At 34.1% G+C, this 22,158-nt stretch overlaps 4 protein-coding genes across 5 annotated transcripts; 3 read left to right on the top strand and 1 right to left on the bottom strand.

Moving 5' to 3' along the window:
* The first annotated feature begins 439 nt into the window (after positions 1-439).
* LOC123907175 (cation/H(+) antiporter 19) lies at positions 440-6,396 on the top strand. Of its 2 annotated transcripts, none has more exons than XM_045957328.1 (4): positions 440-534; positions 2,808-3,020; positions 3,497-4,498; positions 4,871-6,396. In XM_045957328.1, exons 2-4 carry the CDS (start codon positions 2,826-2,828, stop codon positions 6,113-6,115), a joined length of 2,442 nt encoding a protein of 813 aa, XP_045813284.1. In that variant the 5' UTR covers positions 440-534; positions 2,808-2,825; the 3' UTR covers positions 6,116-6,396. The 2 variants fall into 2 exon arrangements, with proteins under 2 accessions (XP_045813284.1, XP_045813283.1); XM_045957327.1 differs by having other exon boundaries at positions 454-537.
* A 1,360-nt stretch (positions 6,397-7,756) lies between these two features.
* LOC123907174 (protein FATTY ACID EXPORT 2, chloroplastic-like) lies at positions 7,757-10,135 on the top strand. Its single transcript, XM_045957326.1, has 3 exons — positions 7,757-8,302; positions 8,930-9,064; positions 9,802-10,135. The coding sequence occupies exons 1-3, from the start codon at positions 7,897-7,899 to the stop codon at positions 9,939-9,941; spliced, it is 681 nt and encodes a 226-aa protein (XP_045813282.1). The 5' UTR covers positions 7,757-7,896; the 3' UTR covers positions 9,942-10,135.
* Positions 10,136-11,436: 1,301 nt separating this feature from the next.
* LOC123904671 (expansin-A9-like) lies at positions 11,437-13,081 on the top strand. The gene is made up of 3 exons (XM_045954306.1): positions 11,437-11,662; positions 12,237-12,555; positions 12,688-13,081. The coding sequence occupies exons 1-3, from the start codon at positions 11,437-11,439 to the stop codon at positions 12,995-12,997; spliced, it is 855 nt and encodes a 284-aa protein (XP_045810262.1). The 3' UTR covers positions 12,998-13,081.
* Positions 13,082-13,452: 371 nt separating this feature from the next.
* LOC123907173 (WD repeat-containing protein 3) lies at positions 13,453-21,945 on the bottom strand. Its single transcript, XM_045957325.1, has 12 exons — positions 21,492-21,945; positions 21,183-21,398; positions 19,481-20,608; positions 19,016-19,138; positions 18,235-18,416; positions 17,911-18,142; positions 17,352-17,561; positions 16,649-16,777; positions 16,172-16,240; positions 15,898-16,020; positions 14,103-14,153; positions 13,453-14,024 (listed from the first exon to the last, which is right to left on the bottom strand). The coding sequence occupies exons 1-12, from the start codon at positions 21,723-21,725 to the stop codon at positions 13,881-13,883; spliced, it is 2,841 nt and encodes a 946-aa protein (XP_045813281.1). The 5' UTR covers positions 21,726-21,945; the 3' UTR covers positions 13,453-13,880.
* Between the last annotated feature and the right edge of the window lie 213 nt (positions 21,946-22,158).

Below are 22,158 nucleotides of genomic sequence, written 5' to 3'. Positions count from 1 at the left end.
TGCTCGCACACACATATATATATATATATATATATATATATATATATATATATATATATATATGAATAAAATCACATCGGTATAATATTTTAAATAACGTATGCCAATTTTATAAAAGTATCAGTATAGCTGATCGTGCATAAAGATACTAACCTTGATACGAAAGTGATGAGTGATTCATTTAATTTTTTTATACTAGTATTTTGTCTCAACAAGGTAGCATTATACGTATTATATATGAATGAGTGCTTAGAAGTATTCACCTCTCACAATCATACGGTGACACATGAAAGAACATTGTAGGGTGCGTAGTAGGAATAAGCCGCACTGTGTTGAATCCTATCCTACGGACACACACGTCACGACAATAGTGCCACCCAATCACACTAACCCTATTTATAGTACTACATTATTTCATTTCATCACTACAAAATATTAGCACAAAATTAAGTGGTGATTTATTTGAAGGAGAACTAAAAAGCATATATAGGTATCTACTATCATACAAGGAACCCAAGTTTGATATCAATCAAGGTGGTAAGCACCTAACATTTCATCTTATTTTTTTAACTTTTGATAGGTCGTAACCTCTAGTGCGATAATTTTCTTTGAGTTGTGTCGAAACAATTTAGAAATTTCTTATGTTGCTAAATTTTAAATGTTTTCTATCAAAACTTAACGTACATACAAGTTCACCATCCAAGTTGACTAACATGAGGCAAAGTATATAACCTCATCATTTTCTTAACATCTCTCTCAAAGTATTTTTTTTTTTCTACTAAAGAGAGAGACTAATTAAATTAAGAAAGGGATAGATCGAGAGTTAGAAGAGTGATACAAAGAAATAGTGAAAAATATATGTAACAATTTTCACAATGTTTAGAAATCACAACCAAATGGAGTATTTATTCTGTTTTTTTTGAGCAAATTTATTCTGTTATATATATAGGCCAAAATACTTGTAAGAATCACGAATTCACGATACATTAATCCTTAATCCTCAAAGCTTATCAAAAAAAAAAAAAAAAAAAATCCTTAATCCTCAAACCACAGACTTATCAAGTTACGATATAAATGCAATATTTTAAAACTCCGTAATAATTAATGTGGTGTTTAACGGAACTATTTCGAATGTTTTTTCACTTTTGGATGATATTAAAGCTACCTCTTACGTGTGATTTAGTGGTAGGTTTGGTCGCAATTCTTGTTTTTCTTTCACCGGTTAGTGTTCTGATCATGTGGGTTGTATCCAAAGCATATAATAAATTGCTTTAAATTGCAAGGGATTGAGTACCCCTTGTACTCCCTTATAATATATTTGCTTATAAAAAAAATAGTTATATATGATATAAATTTCTATGTGTCAAAATAAAAAGTTACAATATCAATTTTTTCAAAAAGTAACTGATAAATTAATCCATTCATTCTCTTAATTTGCCATAATATTTAATGTACGAGAGTATTGTTCTTAATTCTTTTGACTAAAGTTTTCTTAAAATTTGCTTATAAAAAAAAAGTTACGATATAAATTCCTATTTGTCAAACTAAAAAGTTACAATATCAATTTTTTCAAAAATTAACTGATAATTATTTAATCCATTCATTCTCTTAATTTGCCATAATCTTTAATGTACGTGAGTATTGTTCTTAATTCTTTTGACTAAAGTTTTCTTAAAATTAATAATAATAAGTTGTAGTTATTCTTTTGTGCAAAAGAAAAAAGTAGTAGTTATTTGTTTGTTTATTATAAAAATATTATTCAATTGTCTATAAATCCTAACTCAACCGATAACGTTGATATCGCTAGGTTGAATATCTCTATCCGGGTTCGAACCTAAGACAAAAAAAAAAAATAATTTAATTTAATTTCAGTGTCAAATCAATATTTTCAAAAATATGACTAACTTGAGAAAAAGTGATTTAAAGAACTAATTCAAAAAATGGTAAGAAAATATAATTTTGCTAATTTATTTTAATCTTATCCTCATCCTTGTTCAGAAAAAATCTTATCCTCATCTAAAGATAATTTTTTTTTATGGAATAATAAAATTTATTAGACAAACATATTAGGATAAAAATATGACACACAGTTATTCTATTTGAGAAGAGTATCAGTACCATGTATGTACCCATACCTTAATTTATGTTCATACACGTATATTAGTTTTTCTAAAAATGTCTTACCTCGAGGATAAAATGATAGGATTAATTGACTGGCCATATCATATTATGCTGACTCATCATCCAAGAGTGGGTTAGAATATATGGTAGTAAATGTAAGGGAAAAAAGAATATATGGTAGTAATGGTTAATTTTAATTAATGCGAAAACAATAATTAATTCACAATTGAAATGGTAAAAGTTCGTTTAACAAAAATAAAAACTGCGAATCTGATTCCAGCGCCTTATTCATTTCACCCATATAGTTAATAGTTAATGTAGTTACAAACATTTAATTAAAAAATTTAAAAATTCTAAATATAGTAAAACAATAGCAAACTTAAAGTTTTTACTCTTTTTGTTCTACACCACACATTAACACAGCACTATATGCCTTAGCTTTCGTATTTACGTTTATATATTTATTTTTGTTGTAAATGACTCTTATAAAACCGTGACATTTAATTTCCTTTTTTGTGCTTATCTGTATGACACCTATATATTATGTAACAAAGAGTGTGTTAGTTTGTGATCTCCTTTATGTAACAAAAACTATTGTCATTTTCATAATAATAACATTATCAATTCATCATCATCATTATCATCACCAACAACGTTAATTTTTTAAGCATCTTGACGAATCTTAGGTGGTGTTTGTCGGAACTATGGCGACCGCGCCCAATGCGTCATGTCCTGCGCCTATGAAGGCAGTGTCTAATGGGGCGTTCCAACATGAAAATCCGCTCGATTTTGCACTTCCTCTCTTGATTGTTCAGATAGTTGTAGTTGTTACCTTCACTAGAGTTATTGCATTCCTTTGCAAACCTCTTAGACAACCTCGAGTCATCGCAGAAATCATCGTAAGTTTTTTTTCTTCTCCTTTGTTATGTATAATTTAATTCGCAAATTTTGTACATTGAAGAAATCTCTTTAGTTTGATGGTTAGAAACTATAATTGAGTTTCCATGCAGTAAGTCCATGATTATGGTTCAATTTCAAGAGAATTTCGCCTCTTCAATTTATTTTAAAAGATTAGTCTCTGAGAGAATTAAATTACATATTAAAATAGCTGGAGAGTGATCTATATATTTTTGTTTTGTATATTCACATAACCTACCTAAGTAGGTAACATTATCTTTCTCGCAAAGCTTCAAAGCGTAATCGATCTCTTTAAAATCACGATAATTCATCATAATTTTTTTAAACTCGTCATTAATCCAAACATAAAAGTAGAAAGAACTCCCTCGACAATGCGCTATTTTTATTTACTTTTCGAAAATTAAATTTTTATTTTGACAATTTATTCATGTTGTTTTTGTGAAAATGTGCATTGCAGGGAGGAATACTTCTAGGGCCATCTGCAATAGGACGAAGTGAGAAATTCCTAAACACAATTTTTCCAAAGAGAAGCTTAACAGTCCTAGACACACTAGCCAACATTGGTCTTTTGTTCTTCTTATTCCTTGTCGGTCTTGAACTCGACATGCGATCAATCCAAAGAACTGGTAAAAAAGCCTTAGCAATTGCCCTTTGTGGAATCACAGTCCCATTTCTTCTTGGAATTGGAACATCTGTTGTTCTTAGAGCCACAATCTCCAAAGGAGCAGAAGCTGTCCCTTTTCTTGTCTTCATGGGTGTTGCTCTCTCAATTACTGCATTTCCTGTCCTCGCTCGAATTCTAGCTGAGCTCAAACTCCTCACCACAGATGTCGGTCGTATAGCTATGTCAGCTGCTGCTGTCAATGATGTTGCAGCTTGGATACTTCTTGCTCTTGCTATAGCCTTATCCGGAGATGATACGTCACCGTTGATTTCTCTTTGGGTTATGCTCTCTGGTGCTGCTTTTATTCTCTTTGCTGTTTTCGCTATAAGACCGTTGCTTGCATACATGGCTAAGCGTTCCCCCGAGGGTGAACCTGTAAGAGAGCTTTACATTTGTATCACACTCACAATGGTTTTGGCTTGTAGTTTTGTTACTGATACTATTGGGATTCATGCACTATTTGGTGCTTTTGTTGTCGGTATAATTATGCCTAAAGACGGTCCTTTTGCCGGTGTTTTGATCGAGAAGATTGAAGATCTTGTTTCTGGTATCTTTTTGCCACTGTATTTTGCTTCTAGTGGTTTGAAGACAAATGTGGCTACTATTAGGGGAGGCCTTTCTTGGGCACTATTAGCATTAGTTATATTCAATGCTTGCTTTGGAAAGATTATTGGTACTGTTACAGTATCATTGCTATGCAAGATGCCTTTTAGAGAAGCCCTTGCACTTGGATTTATCATGAACACCAAGGGATTGGTTGAGCTCATTGTTCTCAATATTGGAAAGGATCGCAAGGTACCCTATCGATCTATTTTTTTTCCTATCTTTAGTCTTTAGGTTTTTGTGTTCCATTTTGATCCACTAAGTTATAAACTTTAGACACTTTACTATCTTTTATTAGCTTTTCATTTGAGCCCGTCAAGTATTTCCTACATGATATAGTGATTAAGCATCCAACTTAACAAGAAAAAGGAAACATTTGTCTGACTCAAACGGAAATACTTGGCAAAACTGTTTGAGTCAGATAAAAGTTTCCGTTATTTGTAACTTAGTAGATTAGTAAAAGCGAAGCCTAAAAATAACCGACAAAAAATGTAATTTAGATGATTTGAAGTCTTTTGTTAATTTTGTTTGATATTAATGCATGACATTCTTGATGTAATGTAGGTGCTAAATGACCAATCCTTTGCAATTTGTGTTCTTATGGCATTATTCACAACATTCATCACCACTCCAATAGTGATGGCAGTATACAAACCAGCTAGAAGAGGAGCACCTTACAAGCACAAAACAATTCAACGTAAAGATAACGATTCAGAGCTACGAGTCTTGGCTTGTTTCCACAGCACACGAAACATACCTACACTAATCAATCTTGTAGAATCATCCCGAGGAACACGAAAGCGAGGAAAGCTCTGTATCTATGCAATGCATTTGATGGAACTCTCAGAAAGATCTTCAGCTATCACTATGGTTCACAAGGCACGTAACAATGGCATGCCATTTTGGAACACGAAACAAAATGATGAAGATCGAATGGTAATTGCATTCCAAACCTATGGAAAATTGAGTAGTGTCAATGTTCGTCCTATGACAGCAATTTCTGCTCTCAGCAACATCCATGAAGATATTTGTGCTAGTGCTCATCAAAAGCGTGCCGCGATAATCATCCTTCCGTTCCATAAACATCAACGTATGGACGGAACAATGGAGTCATTAGGACATTCATTCCATCTAATCAATGAGCTTGTGTTAAGTCATGCACCTTGTTCAGTTGGAATTTTAGTTGATCGCGGTCTCGGAGGAACAAGTCAAGTACAAGCTAGTGATGTTTCATTTAATGTTGTTGTAGTCTACTTTGGAGGGCGCGATGATAACGAAGCACTTGCTTATGGTATGAGAATATCAGAACATCCTGGGATTGTGCTAACTGTTGTTAAATTTGTGCCTCCACCTGGTATGACATTATCTTTTGGTGCTAAATTGGTTGGTGTTGCATCAGATAAGAACATAAAAGTAATGATTGATGACATTGATGGTAGTAGCCATGGTGGTAACCAAGAAGAACAATTGTGGACTGAGTTTAATAATGCAAAGAGTATGAATGAAGAATCAATTAAGTATGAGGAAAAGTTGGTTGAAAGTAAAAGTGATATTGAAGCAGCATTGAAGGAATTGAGTAGAAGCAATTTAATATTGGTTGGTAGAATGCCATCAGTTGCACCTTTGGTTGGTAAAAGTGATTCTCCTGAGCTTGGACCTGTTGGAAGTTATATGGCTGCTTCTAGTTTCTCCAATTCTGCATCAATTTTGGTGATTCAACAATATAATTCTACAACTGATATTCATCCTTTGGTTATGGAGGAATTTGATTGTCCTGAAATGCCAGATACACCAAGGAATAATAATTAAATAATTAATGTGCATGTTAACAAAGGAGTGATGGTGGTTATATATATAAGGAGCATTTTGAAGAAAAGTTTATATGGAGTTGATTATATACTTTGTGTATCTCATTGAGTATATAGATGAAATGTTGTACCAAAAAAAAAAAAAGAAGAAGAATGTAGATGAAATGTAAATGACTTTGGAAACGTTGTCCAAAGCGAAACTTCTAACAGAATAAGACATTGTTATTTTTGATCTGAGTCGTTTTAAATTGTTAATAAAATAAATAATATATGTCATTTCAATTGATGGATCTTGTTTAATTTTGCATTATTGAAACAAGATAGTGTATGCGTTTTAAAAGTTTCAATTTATAAAGGTTCGAAAAGACGAAATCATACCGACAAGTTTGACCTGTTGAATCGGGAATGCAACTTCGATTTCATGCCCATTTGTCTTTAGCAAACTGTTTTAACGCCCCTACTGTTGTGTCTTTAAGATTTTATCCTCCAAAATGCTGAAAATGTTGTTAAGTTGGTCCTTTAGGACCTTACCTTCACTCCAAGGTTCTTCCAAAAAACATGTGTTCATTGTGCAACCAGTCTCTTTTTCTTAAAGCCTCACAACCTTGCACTTTTTTTTTTTTGTTATCATTCACTCCTCCAAACAGAATAATTCCTCACTTCCCCCTTTATTACACCATTCACCATGCCATATTTATTTGAAAGGATCTTATACCAAGACTCTTGTTTATTTAATAATATCACTTAACCAAAAAATCATAAGGGCAGATACTAACAAAAATTCAAGAGCATATATAGATTGAAAAAATTACAAAACCTTATCAGAAAATGGCACATTTATGTTTGTTATAAAGAGCTTTGGAGGAAATCACACAAAATAAGTGTCATTAACTCTGAATCTGAAACCGCATTTTCAATTTATGTGTGTGAATTTTTAATGGGATTTGGATCCTCTCAATCCCATTTTTTGTCATAAGTAAAGAATTACATGATCGAAATGCCCCAACTTATCTAAATGTCCATGCAGTATAATAATGAAGAACCATTTTAGTTCTTTCCAAACCTGTCACTTGAAAAAAATTAATACCCAACTTAGTTTCTAATATTTTTTAAAGGGGACAAATTTATGTCTATTTTACTTGTGAGCAAAACATCACATTATTGACTTTAAGGAGTGAGTTACTCACTACTTTAAATAGCGAACTGTGTTTTTATTTTTATTTGTTCCTTTCAGATTTTGCGCCCTCTTGAATTTGAGCTTTAGTAACAAATTGTGTTTTTTTGAATTTTGAGCTTCTTCAACACTCATTAGTTATCTTACAAGAGAGTATTTTTGGAAACTCAACGGCCGCGCGAAAAAAATCAGAGATGCAAAAAAACACTATTAAAAAAAATATGTTTTGGAAGTAATAAAAGGATGATAACACATGTGGGCATGGGCTTAGAATAGTTGGAGTATGGTGTCTTTACAAAGGAGAAGAATTCTCTTCTTCATGACTCTCTTTTCCTCCGTAAATTTTTCTTTTTATCCTTAAATAAAAATTTCAGAACGCATTTTATGAATTTTTTGCGCCGTTGTTAAAAATAATATTTGAAATAGAAAAACTTTAAAAAATACATTTAGAAATTTCAAGAACAAAAATGAAAATTTAGTAAAAAAAAAAAAAAATCATGGGAAGAGAATCTTTCTACAAAGGACGAAAGAGGGGCCCAAAAGACAAAAACCACGGCGCCAAAGAATAATTTCAGTGTGCAAAAGTCAAAACAAACCTTCATTCATCAATGGCAGAGACTGCGGCGGTTTTCGGCATTTCCGGTTCAACACTTCCTTCACTCTCTCTTCGCCGTACAACCATTTCCCGATCCCAAACTCCCTCTATCACTCGCTCCTTCCACGCCGATCTTCCTTCTTTCCCTTACTTGACTCTTTCCAATTCACATTCTCAACTCTCTGTCGTCTCTCCAGATTCCAAAACCACTTCATTTGACCTAAGTGCTCCCGATTTGGATACTACCGGCGGAGGCGGTGATATCAAAGGAAACGGAGACGATTTTAGCGGCGGCGGTGGAGAAGGAGGTGGTGACGATAGTAGCAAAGGCGAGGAAGGATCGGACGGTGGTGAGAAGAAGGAGATGGGTTTGTCAATGTCTCAGAAATTAACTCTCGGTTATGCTATTCTCGTCGGAGGTATCTCTCTCTCTCTCTCTGAAATCATTGGCAACACAATATCATCGTTACTAAACCCTAAGAGTGTGTGTTTGGATGGGGTATTCTAGAAATTCAAGGGATTTTAAATACTAGGCAATTCAATTGATTCAATTGAATTCCCTTTCAAATTCCATTGATTGGATAAAGTCGTGAAATTGCATCCATTCTAAAATGTTTTGTTTGGGTAATGTAATTGAATTTCCGTCGTTTAATTTTAAGCGGAATAAGTGGATTCTCAATTGTAAGTTTGTTGTTGTAGTTGTAGTAAAATACAAATGAACTAATCATTAAATTGTTGGGTGGGATGGGTAGCTCGACTGGTTAAGCTGGTTGAGCTAAGGGTTAAGATGGTTCAAGTCCCGGCAAAGGAGGAAAAGAAAACTAACATACTAACAATTTGGGATTAAAAAAAAAAACTAATCATATTGTTAAATAACATAATCTTGTGTTTTTGTGTGTGTGTGTGTAATGAAATGACATCTACATAAAGCCACTAGGTTTGGTCTAGTGGTGAGGGGGTTTGGGTAGTACGCTTTAGGTTTATGGGTTCCCAAAAAAAAAAAAAAAATGACATCTACATAATGATATTTTTACGGAATTTGACAGTGGGCGGTGTAATGGGATATCTCAAGACTGGCAGCCAGAAGTCACTATTGGCCGGGGGCTTGTCTTCTGCACTGTTGTTTTATGTTTTTTCCGAGCTACCCGGAAGACCTGTTCTTGCATCATCTGTGGGCCTTGGTAAGTGACTGCTGAGTAGTTTGTCAAGAGATCTTAATTATAGATATATGCATGATGCATTCATTTCTGTTCGTTATTCTTATAATAGAAAGGAATTTTCTTTGTATAAGAAAAAAACAATGATTTTTGTTAGAGGAACAATGAAATTTATTTAACAGGAATGAGTTAGTAGTTTTGAAAAAAAAAATCTTGTATGCATTTCTTGAGCTTCTGCCACCATTGCCATATCTAAATTAAGGAACTCTTTTGAATATGATTTGTTAAAGCGTTGTGGTAACCCCTGAACTCTAAACTTCATATTAAGAATTAAAAACTAGTATTTTTATTCAGATTCTAAGGTTTTATAGAACCTACCAAATGCCACAAACGAATTATGTCTCAAGATGTTCAACTGGTCATGGAAGAGATGATGATGAATCATTTCATTGTTACACAATTGTGGCGCGATTATGGTCAGAAATTGTTTTGTCTCACATGAGATTATCTGCTATGAAGTTTATGACCATTCTAAAGTCCAAACAACATTTGATAATACCGATAATCTTAGCTCTGAAATCCAGTGTGGAATTTGAGTTTACCCTCAGTTTTCACTTTTCAGAGTTGAGTTTGAGTTTACCCTCTTGCAAGTTTGATAACATTGTGAAAAACTACAATTGATATTTACAGTTAAGTTTCATGTGAAATTGTTCTCTTTTCTCTTGTGTGATTATACTTGTTTATTTTTTCCTGATATATAGGCATATCTGCTACACTTCTTGCGGTGATGGGTTCTCGTTTCAAGAAATCAGGGAAGGTCTTTCCGGCAGGCGTTGTGTCCCTTGTGTCACTCACTATGACCGGCGGTTACTTGCACGGAATCATGCGTAGTTTACACTAGAATGTAAATAACAAATGTGAGATCTCCTGTAAACTTTGCTGAACACAATCCCCTCTTGTTATGAAACTTGGGATCTCTGCTGTAAACTCATGTTTTATGTTTGTCATAGAGATAGACATTTGTTGTGAAATAAGGATGGTGAATGTGAACTTTGGTTTTGGTCACTGTTTACAGACGTTGATCTTTTTTGTCCACGTTGTGTTTGAACCCATGCATATGCTGTTAGAGTTGTTATTCCTGTGATTGTGAATCGAATACCTCCCCTGCCTCTTGCACGGTACCCTGAACACACACACTCAAGAACATAAGAAATTAAGCACTTCTGATTCAATTTTACTTCTTTTAATTTTGATTCAAAGTTAAGAATATTCTTACTCATTTTATTTAGGTATGACAAATCGGGGTCTATCCCAACATGCAGTAAAATAGAAAATATCTCTTTAGGCCCCCATATTTTTTTAGTCCCCCAAATTTCTATTTTTTTTCCTTAAAACTCAATTCGAAATCTATGCTCTGAAGCAACAAAAAGTTTGAAATACATATTCCAAATCAATTTTACATTGACACAACACAATTTGGATTTCATACATGAACAACAAGGCGGTGTTAATCCATCTAAGTCTCACATTGTTTAGAAAAGTGGAGGTTGTACATTTTATAAATGAGAGGATCTATAAACCTAACGCTTTAAGATTTTGGGTAAAAGTGTGGTGTACAGCTCACTTGTAAGATTGTTCTTAAGTTCAATGTAGATGATCCCCCAGACTGCCCTCTCGTGACCCAACATTGGTATGAGAGTTTGGTTCGAGAAGGAAATGGATGAGTGGTAAATTTTTTCCTTTAAGACAATCTGATGTAGAGTATTGCTTAGTTTATATTAATTCATGGAAATAAACTTTTATAATTACTGGACTTGTATATTTACATTTATAAACCAACAATGAATTGGTCAAAGTGGTAAGAGCTTTGTTTTCTTTAAGCATGTGGTTAAGAGTTCAATTTCTGACTCATGCGTATGGACAAAATTCGGTTGGGATGTGAAAACTCACCTTGTATGCCCACAGGTTTTCCGGCGGAGATTAATCGTCGTTAACGGCGGTGAAAACTTTGTACCAATATCATGTAAGCCAGAAAAGAAGAAAAAAAAATACATTTAAAAAGTTGTTTGATGACTTTGTTAAACACATTCCATTTATAGCAAAGGTTGGTGAGGATTGAGAAACAATACAAATCATGAACCCTTTTAAGCATTTCTAACAATAAGAATATTTTCAATGGATGGCTCTCTTAATTAATTACCATTTTACTTAAACAATTAGCCGCGGGAAAAAAGCTCGATCTTCCTATTGCAATATCATAACCATAAACATAAACCTCTTAAACAAAAAAGTAAAATCTTGCACCATAAAAACTCATCAACACCAATAAGATAGGAGAAAATCTAGAAAAGAACAAAAGAAACACTAAAACACAAAATATTTTGAAATCTTTTATCATGACATTCCCTTTAGGAGCCCTTGTGACCTCATCATTGCTCTTTCTTGTTGCTTTTTCACTTCCTAATGTGCATTCAATCAACTCCTCATGGAAACATGCTGCTCATAATATTATCGGACCTAGCAATCCGATTAGTACCCCAAAACATCATCGGAGATCGTTTTTAGCTGGTCCATGGAAGAAAGCACAAGCCACTTTCTACGAGGGAGGCTCAGGAACATTTGGTATGAACATTTGCTAATGTTGCTGATCAATGTGCATTACTCAATTAATCCATTATTATGTAGTAAAATAAAATAACATTGGCCACCAAATCAGTCACAAAATTTAGTAACAAAATTAGAGACAAATATTTCACATTTTCCGTCCATAATTTTTTACGCCAATGAAACTAATTTTTAGTATGCATGTGTACCATATACATGTCTCTCTTCCATCCCTTATAGCATATATACTCAATCCAGAGATAAATCTTTTAAGGTCGAAGAACATTAATATCTCAACTATTAGATTAGTTCAATAAACTCAAGTTTTGGAAAAAAGATCTTAAAGATTATTAGTTAAATCATTTTATTCATATTTTTTTATATACAAATTATCGGTATCTCCATACACAATATTGAGTTGTGCAAAACTGAAATCGGTGTCAAACAATGCATTTATCATGCTCAAACTTGAACTAGAGATTCTTGATTAAGTTAGAAGAAACTAGTATCTTGCCATATACACAACCTTATGCATACATAATTGGTTTGATTAATTTGTTTACAAAGAATAGATTATAAGTTGATGATGTAGGTGGAGCTTGTGGATACGAGGATGTGGTTAAAGATGGTTATGGTTTAGACACAGTAGCATTGAGTACAGTTTTGTTCAACAAAGGTCTAGCATGTGGTGCATGTTATGAAATAAAATGTATGGAGTCTCCTCAAGGGTGTAAGCCAGGGCAACCCTCTCTTTTAGTGACGGCAACTGACCTCTGTCCTCCCAATTATGCCCTACCAAGTGACAATGGAGGATGGTGCAACCCACCACGTGAACACTTTGATTTAGCCAAACCAGCTTATGAAAAAATTGCTGACTGCAAAGCTGGAATTGTGTCAGTCCAATATCGCAGGTCACATACATAAATCTTCATATATATCTTAATTTATTTTTATTACGAAACGGCCTTAATTTCATATGTTCTTATGTGTGTGTGTGTGTGTGTGTGTGTGTGTGTGTGTGTGTGTATGTGTGTATTATGCAGGGTACCATGCAAGAGGCAGGGAGGTATTCGATTCACAATCACAGGGAATCCTTACTTCAACTTAATAAAAGTGTCTAATGTTGGAGGATCAGGTGATGTGGTAGGAGTGCAAGTGAAGGGTGAAGGCCAACTGAAATGGACAGATTTGAAGAGAAATTGGGGTCAGAGATGGGAGACTAATGCAATGTTATCTGGAGAGACATTGACCTTCAGAGTGACCACAAGTGATGGAAGGTGCACCACCTCTGAGGCTGTTGCCCCCAAGGGTTGGCAGTTTGGTCAGACATTTGTAGGCAAAAACTTGGCATAAATTAATTTAACCACTCATCATTTAGTTATTATTATCATTTAGTTTGGCTTATGTAGTCATGGTTTGAGTCTTGCATGGGAGATGCATGACAACTATTGAAGAGCATTTCCATCGATAAGATAGGTTTGGGTTAGCAAAAATATATTTAAGAGTAAAGTTAATCACACATTATATTTGTCAGCATGCAACATGTAGAATATTATGTATGAACATGTTTCTAAATTTAATTAGATCAATCAATCAATGTAATAATGAGAGCAAAATGGAGCTCACATGAGTCACATTCTTCTTTTTCCTCTTGTGGGTTTCTTATTGTTTATTACTGGTTTTTTTTTTTTAATTATAAAAAAACATATCATAAGAACTTTGTTATAGCTATGCTATGCCAGTAAATTATTTAACAAAATTCAATCACGAGACGGGGGAGGGAGTTAAATGTGAAATAGAAACAAAACTAGGGAAAATTAGCCATGAGAGAAGAAGGCTGTATTAAATTACATTCAGATATAAATTTTAATGTTTACACATACAACAACTTAATAAAATACCAACCTTTTTTGAGCCACACCCCACATCAGTAATAATAGAATACTTCAAAAACCCTACCTACTTCTCAAATGAAGATATCAACTTCACATCAAGATGCACCGATCAACATCACATCAAGATGCACGGTTTAACACAGCAATCTTCTTGCAAAAGAATCGTGTTGACGGGGTATGCCTTTCTCATTAAAGGTGTGTGACAACTTTGATCTGAATCTGCAATGCTTCACGCGATAAATACTCCAGTGTGGTTAATTTATGCTCAGTGATTGAATTGAAATACCCATATCACTAACATAATTCAGCACAAGATCATATCCAAAACAAAACAAGATACTTTATGTCTTCTTTTTCTTCTTCCGCATCACCACTTCTCCAGTGTCCGACCTGTCTTGTAAACGTTTGGATTGTTGAGCACGTATCTCCCGCAATTTTGATCTTGCATCCTGGAAAAGAGCATCTGATCTTGAAGCCATCAATTGCTGAAAGATCATTTCAAAATTGAATTAGCTTTTCTATCAACGGTGAGCAAAAGATAAGCAGATTTAATTTACACAAACCTGGATATGATCCATGGCTGCAAGATTAAAACCAAAGATATCTTTCCAACCCTGATACAATGTTTAAGCAAAAATGGTCAGGGACACGTTCCATCAGAGTGGAATACAAAAATATTTAATTTAAAAATTTGTATCATTGTATGTCTAATTGGCTTTTTGGAATAAATCATTCCCCCATACTAAAGTGAAAGGCATCAAACGTCTGTGTTCTTAGAATTTCATGCATTTCAAACATGACAGTAAGAGATAACTAAACACCATCATTAGAGTACTTTCTGTCACTTGGGTTTAGCCAGTGCTTCATCATCCTCTGAAAAGGTTTCTATCTACCCCAGTTTTATTCTCTTTTTTTAAAAAAAAAATTTAAACAAGTTTTCTGAGCAATAGCCATATCCTGTCTTTGATTTAAAAAAAAATGACAATATCACAAAAAAATGGCTATTGCTAAGAAAACTTGTTTTGGTTTTTGGAATGTATAAAATGATCATATTGTATTAGTTCTAAGATGAATAAAGGTGTGTTTGGTTCGAGGTAAATGGAGGGGAGGGGAGGTAAGGGATGATTTTTAATTTTTTATGTTTGGTTCAATTTTTAGAAGGGGAGGGGAGAGGAGGTGAGTAAACTCCCTCCTAGATCCATTTTTTGCTTCCCCCCAAATTGGAAGGATTTGGAGGGGAGGGGAGGTAAGCTATTTAATATTTAATTAAAATACCATAATTATCCTCATTTATTCATTTTATTTCCAAAATTATCCGTATGATCGTCGTTTTATCACTTTGTCAATTTCTTGTTTTTATGTTTTATTTCTTCTATCAAATACGTTCATATTTTCTATCAAATTATGCTGCTACAACTAATCCACAATTTAATTTCTTATTTTCTTTTCTATCAATTCCTCATTGTACGTTGCTATTTTCTCTATCAAATTATTATGTGGTAGTATATTTTTTAGAAAAACTTATGTATTTTATTCTTATGTTTGGATTTTATTCTTTCACAATACAATTTTTTTTTCTATTTTATTTACAAGTTATCACTATTTTTTTTCCTGAAAACTTACTCTGAAACTTTTGTTACATAACAGTATAATTTTTATTTTTGAACAGTGCATATTCTTATTATAAGGTTAAAATTGTAAATTAATTATAAAACTCCTCTCCTCCCCCTTGCGAACCAAACATATATTCAATTAAAATGCCTCACCTCCCCTCTCCTCCATTATTTTGAACCAAACACATTAATTAAATGCATTACCTCCCTTCCCCTCCCATTCCCCCCCTTCATTAAAATCCGTCCCCTCCCCTCCCCATTATATTGAACCAAACAGACCCTAAATGTTTTTTAAAACTTACGAGCACAAAAACAAAATGGGATAAAATGATCATATGGCATTAGTAACATAAATATTAAAAATGATCATATTGCTATTTCTGTGACATTGTCAATTAAAACTTACAAATTTATATGGCTATTTCTGTAGTACTTTTTTATGGAATGCATAAAATGATCATGTTGTATTAGTTCTAAGATCAATAAAATATTTTTTGAAACATGCGGAAAAAGAAATTCAAACTGGTTCCTTGCCACAGCTTTTGTCGGGTTCAACCTACTCTTCTCAATAGTTTTGACATCAAAATGTTTTTCAGTTAAATTAATTGGACTGACTGGTTCTGTTAACTGAACCAGCCTGTCCAATCCAGTTATCAAAACATTGACATTGAATACCAAATAAGACCTTGACCCATTGATAAGAAATGTACACAGAAATAGGCACAGAAGACCCTAGCATATTTACCTTGACTCGTTCATAGAAAATGTCACTGAAAGCAATTAAGACAGGTCTGGCAGCCGGTGTGGAAAGCAACTGATTGTAATGTGTCTGCAACAGCAGTGTGCCTATCCGGCAAACAAGCTCAACCTACAATTATCAGCAACAGATAAATTGTCAACTTGCAAAAAATATTGTAAGGCATGAGCAAATTTTCATAAATCTGATGTTATTATTTCAGGAGAAAAGAAATACACAACAACAATTTGAAGAACAGTGAAGTTTCTAAATGACAAGTAACCTTATCAGAATACGAAGTCCATTCTTTCAAGTATGACAGAAGCTTCAATGCATCTGTAAACGGCAAAGCCTGCATAGACATGTTAAACTCGATGTTAACAGTATTTTTCTAAATTTAAAAGAAGTAAAAGAAAAAATAGCTAAAATTAGGCCAAGCATTGATTCTGTGTTCTAGTGGGTGGAACACTTCTTCACAAAAACAAGTATATGATATCTAACATTTTGCTTATATTCTTGGTCTATAAATTTAAGGCAAGAGTGTTAAGAATCTGAATAAAATTATTCTTTCGATAAGACCTATAATAAGACCTTATAGGAATTAGGTTTCTTATCATCAAATGAAGTATTAAGAAATAAGATTAAGTAAGTTGCTAACACAGATGAAAAATAGACGGCTCCCAAAGAAAACAGTCCGATATGCGTTATATTTCTGCATGAGAATTGACATCAATGAATAAAAATGTATATCCAAGCATACCATTAATGTTTGTTCCAAATCATTTGAGTGAACATCTTTAAATGCACTTAGAACATAGTCAGAAGGTGACCGGCCAATCATGAGCGGATTTGGCTGGAAAACGGCCTTTTTATTGTTTTTTTCCTCCTCCTGAAATGCAAAATAAAAAAAATTACAGCAATAAGATTAGACCTTACAAGATCCAAGACAGTCTTCCTCAGCTCTTTTAGTTGTCCAGCACACCCATATTGAATTGAAGATATTTTCCTAATTATACGTACAAAATAATTTCACTGAAATTTGGGATTTTGATAAATCCCAATGGTGTTCCATGTTACTAAGCCTACTTACTAAGCGGGTTTGTACTTGTTGCATGCATATTTCAACAGCTGAAATAGTTTGTCTACACTTACAACTCGAAAATCAATTTTGGAAATTCAATGTTGAGATTTATCTCTTGATAGATAGTAGTAGTAGTTAATTAATAGGACTAATACAAAAAAAAATTCCATTTCATAGGCCTCAAATTGCTTAATGGAACAATTCGTTTGGGATTTGTAGAGGACTAATGGTGCATTCTAATCTGGAACAGAGTCTCTGAAATATATATGTTTTGTAAATAATCACTAACAGAGTCTCTGAAATCTGATTTGTTCTCTGAATCACTTATGAGATAATACATCAATTTGGAAAACAGAAGTGTGCTGAGAGAGATGAGTATAACCTGATGTTCAGCAATGCGTTTTTTTTCATTTTCTGCAATGTCTAATCTCTCGATAATTAAGTCAGTAGCAGTAAGGGTTTCCTGGGTTTTTTTCCCAGCTACAGCGACAGCTCCCTCCTCTGGTATTTCTTCCTTCGGTACATATTTATTTTCATATGCATTGTCAAGATCACCATCGAACATTTCCTCTAACCTCTTCTCCTTTTCTTCCTGCAATTAAAATGGTTATTGGTTTATCATATTCCAGTGAAATTGTTTTTTTTCTTACTAACAACAACACATTTTATAAGAAGATCAATAAGAGTCTTGCTAAAGAGAGGGCATTGATTAAGAGGGAAAAAAAAGTATTTATTAAAGGAAATACATTAATAACATTTGCTAATACATTAATAACTTTAAAGGCTACAGTTTTCGATAAAAAAAAAAAAAATTGATTCTTTAAGCAATGTCCTTAGGACACTCGTTCAAATTTCCCTTTATTAAAGGCAGTGTCCCTATGTACTGCATACTGCATTAAAGAAGTATTGCTCCATAACCCACAAGTACATGTTATGTATACCTCAATGAAAAACTGCTCTTCGGTACGATCCCAGCGGCGGATTGAGCGATCATGAGATCCGGTGACAATAAAATCACCACGATTACTAACTGCGAGACACCAGATATCTGCATGATGTCCTTCAAGAGTTAACAGCTGCTCAAATTTATCAGCATCCCAATATTTTACTACACGGTCTTTCCCAACACTAAACACATAATGTGTCTTGGGAACAAATTGCACTGCCATAACACTGAAAGGAAATTACATAAGAAAACTTTAAATACAGCTTCATCCATACTCTTCAATCAATAAAAGAGAAAGAAAAAAAAAATTATGTAGCACCTGTCAGCATGCGCAAAAATGGATTTATGGCAGTCACCAAAATCCAAACCCCAAATCTTTATATTTTTATCAGCAGAGCCAGTCACAATTAAATCTCCATCTGATGAAATATCCATACACAGAACAGGCAGCTTGTGGCCATACAATGATAGGAAAAATTTCAACGAGTCTACAAAGTGAATCTGAAAAACAAATAACTCGTCAAAAATACTTGAAATAATTTAACAAAATATTGCAAGAGTAATCACCAAAAAATAAATAACTCGGAAAAAATACTTGAAATAGTAACAAAATATTGCAAGAGTAACCACCAAAACAAGTTCATAGTACATACAGCACTCGACAATCAACATTCAATAGAGCACATATAGATGTCCACCATACTTAGAAATTGGCATTTCCTATTAGATGCATTGTAAGGAAAAATAAATTAACCAATTTGGATAAACTCTCAGTAAGCATCTACGGTTAACAAAATACCCCAAAAAACATCATATGCAAGCTACAAGAATTCAAAATCTAGCTAATTTCTACCCAAGTTTCGCTCAAACCTACACAATATAAAAATAATGGTGAAGTTCCCAGATTGCCAACATACGGTAAAATATTTATGCATTGTGAACATGCACTTTGAGGTTGACAGGTGGCAATAAAAACAACAAAAAACAAAGTGAAACTTATTAAGAAAATTTTGGAAACCAAAGATAAGTAATTAGAAACGGGGAACCAGAACATACTTATAAAAACACAAGGAAAACAAGACAGGGTTAACAAATCTGACCTTTACAGTACTATCCAACAAAGCAACAGCAATATATTTCGCATCGGGACTAATTGCAACCACAAGAACATCATCGTTCATTCTCATAGTCCTGACATTTGACACAGTGAGTTGCTTAGTAGCCTGAAACAGAAAAATAAGTATTACAAAAATAAACAAATTGTCAATTAACAGAGATTTTTCCATGTATATACAATATACAAATATATAAATAAAGCAGGGAAGACTGAAGAGTGTTAAATTTCTATGTATGCATTTATATACCAATTCAAGTTCTAGAGATCAGATGTAAAACAGAAAAACTATTGTAGAAGAGTGTCCCAATGAAATACTATATACAAAAGGTCTTCCAGACTTCTACCCTATGTTTTATGTGCGGTATGTGATGTGAAAAGGTCAATTATTGTATTCACTTGTAAAAAAACAAATACTTCTTTAGAATAGTGAATGATATGAAGAACATACTTGACCAGGTTTCTGCGTAATTTGGTATTCCCAAAACTTTACTTCGTGATCTGCACTTCCTGTGACAAAACCGTGTTTCTCTGGCAGGGCAGCAATTGTCCGCACAGAGCCTCCATGAGCTTCAGCAACTTCAACACGAGTACCGCTTCCGATGTCAATAATTTCTAAGGTTCCATCTTTAGTTCCAACAAGTCCATACTTGTTAGTGGGGACAATTAAACTGCACAGCCCATATCCAGAATCAATGGTCCTTAAGCAGGAACCAGTACTTGGATTCCAGATTTTTACTGCATTGTGACTCGTTGATAACAGAAAACTGTTGTCCGAACTAAGTGTGACACTTCGAACATCAGAACGGTGCCCTTGAAGATCAATAGCAAGTGTTTTTTTTGTTTCAGCACTTTCAATGGAGTAGAACTCAATTAGATTATTGTTTAAGGACAATGCTAATGTTGCTAGTGAATTCTTTGGAGTGATTGGACAGAAAGAAATGGAACATATCTTTTTGCTAGCTCTAATAGTATGCAGCAGCTTAAAAACATCAGGCACAGTAACTGTGATTTTATTTGTTTCTATGGGTCCATCAGTCACAGTAGAACTTTCTCCTTTATTCTCAATATTCCCATCTCCATTTTCAGTTCCCTCTGTAGCCTCTTTGCCATGCTTCTTCTCTTTTTTACGGTTAACCCTGCGTTTGGCTTTACGCTTTGCTTCGGCATCATCCAAAACACGGAATATTTCTACCATCTTTCCGGCAACATGACAAGCTAGCAGATTCCCAGATTTGTTGAACTGGACCGTGGCAACTCTATCTTTGCTCTGCCGCTGAATCTCACCAAAATGGGTCAAAACGTCCCATTTGTTTGAAATGGAAGAATCATCACCATCCTTTACAGACTCCCCATCCACAGAATCTTGCTTGATTGCATAAAAACGAAGCTCCTTGTCCGCAGAACCGGTAACAAGAAACCTCTCAGCAGGATCAACATCCAATGTCCATATTTCACTATGATGCCCTCCAACAATTTGCATACAGTGTTGGGTATCAATATCCCACACTCTCAAGAACTTGTCTTTGGAGGAACTAACTAGTTTTTTCCCAGAACCCACAAAAACAACATCAGTCACCTGCCACAAATGAACAAAAATTCATGTAACAAAAACCTAATTAAAGGTCTGTCTGAAATAGCTTATTTTAGATTAAAAAAATTATGAGATAGTTTAGGAGAACTAATGGAAACAACAGATGACATGTCCATAAGTTTTTTTCAGCTTATTTCCATAAGCTCTCCAGGGTAGTTTATAACTTACTAGTATATGAAACCAGTTTGACTTTATTTTATCTTTTGTTATAAAAATAGCATATACATAAACACTTAATGGACTTAAATGAACAAAAACTCATTAAACAAAAAAACTTGATTAAAAAGGTTTGTTTATTTTGTGACTTATTCGAGCTTATATACTAGCACAAACACTTGTGACTCGTGCGACTGTTTGAGCGAGCTAATAGAAACAGCTTATGACATTAGCTCTCTAGCATAAATTTTACAGATATCTTATGAAAACAACGTATAGCTTATATAAAGCAATTAGATTATAGAAATGCCTTTAGGATGTAAGCGCTTAAATAAGTTGTTTATCCAAACGGGTCTACATTGAATCAACACTCAGCATTTGAATTGAAGAGCAAAAATTAAACCTGATCGCGATGGCCACGGAGACGAAAGAGTCCAGTCTCTCCAACAACATCCCACAAAATAACATCATTATCTTTACTACCAGAAGCAAGTAAAGAACCAAGCTTATTGTAACGAAGAGCAGTTACAGCTCCTTTATGTCCATTCAAAGTAGTCTCACAAGTTCCTTTATCAGAATCCCAAATCCTTATGCTACCATCACCATAACCTCCAGCAATCTACAACAACAACCAAAACCGTTAAACCGTTAAACGAAATCGTAAATTCACTTCACACATACACAATACAGAGAGAGATTCGATTGTGATTACCAATACGGACGGAGAGGAAGCGATGGAGGTGACGGCGAGAGAAGGACCACGACATGGAACGGAAGGAGTTAGGGTTTTGGTGGAGATGCCTTGACGCACGTGCCAAACGGCGATTTTCTCGAGAGCTGGAGAAAGAAGGTGTTTGCCGGAGCTGTCATATGATATGTTAGAATCAACGGAGGCTATGACACCGAACGACGACGCCGGCTCGTATCGGAGATAGGCTTTCACCATTGTTGCTGCTGCCGCACTGAGAGGTTTATGACTTCGGGGAAGGGTTTAAGCTTCGGCGCGTCTTTTTGTTCCTTTTCTTTTTTTACTATTCTAACCTTCGTATCCTAAAAAATAAGGAATCGTGATAATAGGTTGCTTTTTGCACACATTTTCTTTTATATACACCCCTGCTAACCCTTGTTTCTATTCCTCTTTGGGGTTTCTAAGGATGAAGATGGTTGAATGACACAGTAACTGCAGTGAAATATAGAATCTTTACTCTTTTTTTTTTTTTTGTTATTATGGCTTCAAAAATAAAAATTAATGAAGAATTCCCGCAGATTTCACATAGATTGTGTTTTTTAGTTTTTTTTTGTGGTGGTGTTGTCGTCTGAGTGCGGCGTTTTGTTGTTAATCATCTTGTTTGATTTCTCGTCTTTGTTGTGGTGTTCTT

This window comes from Trifolium pratense, linkage group LG2, assembly GCF_020283565.1.
Source record: "Trifolium pratense cultivar HEN17-A07 linkage group LG2, ARS_RC_1.1, whole genome shotgun sequence".
Classification (NCBI taxonomy): Eukaryota; Viridiplantae; Streptophyta; class Magnoliopsida; order Fabales; family Fabaceae; genus Trifolium; species Trifolium pratense.
The sequence above is the reverse complement of the archived record's forward strand: the minus strand, read 5'-3'. Positions and strand labels throughout refer to the sequence as shown.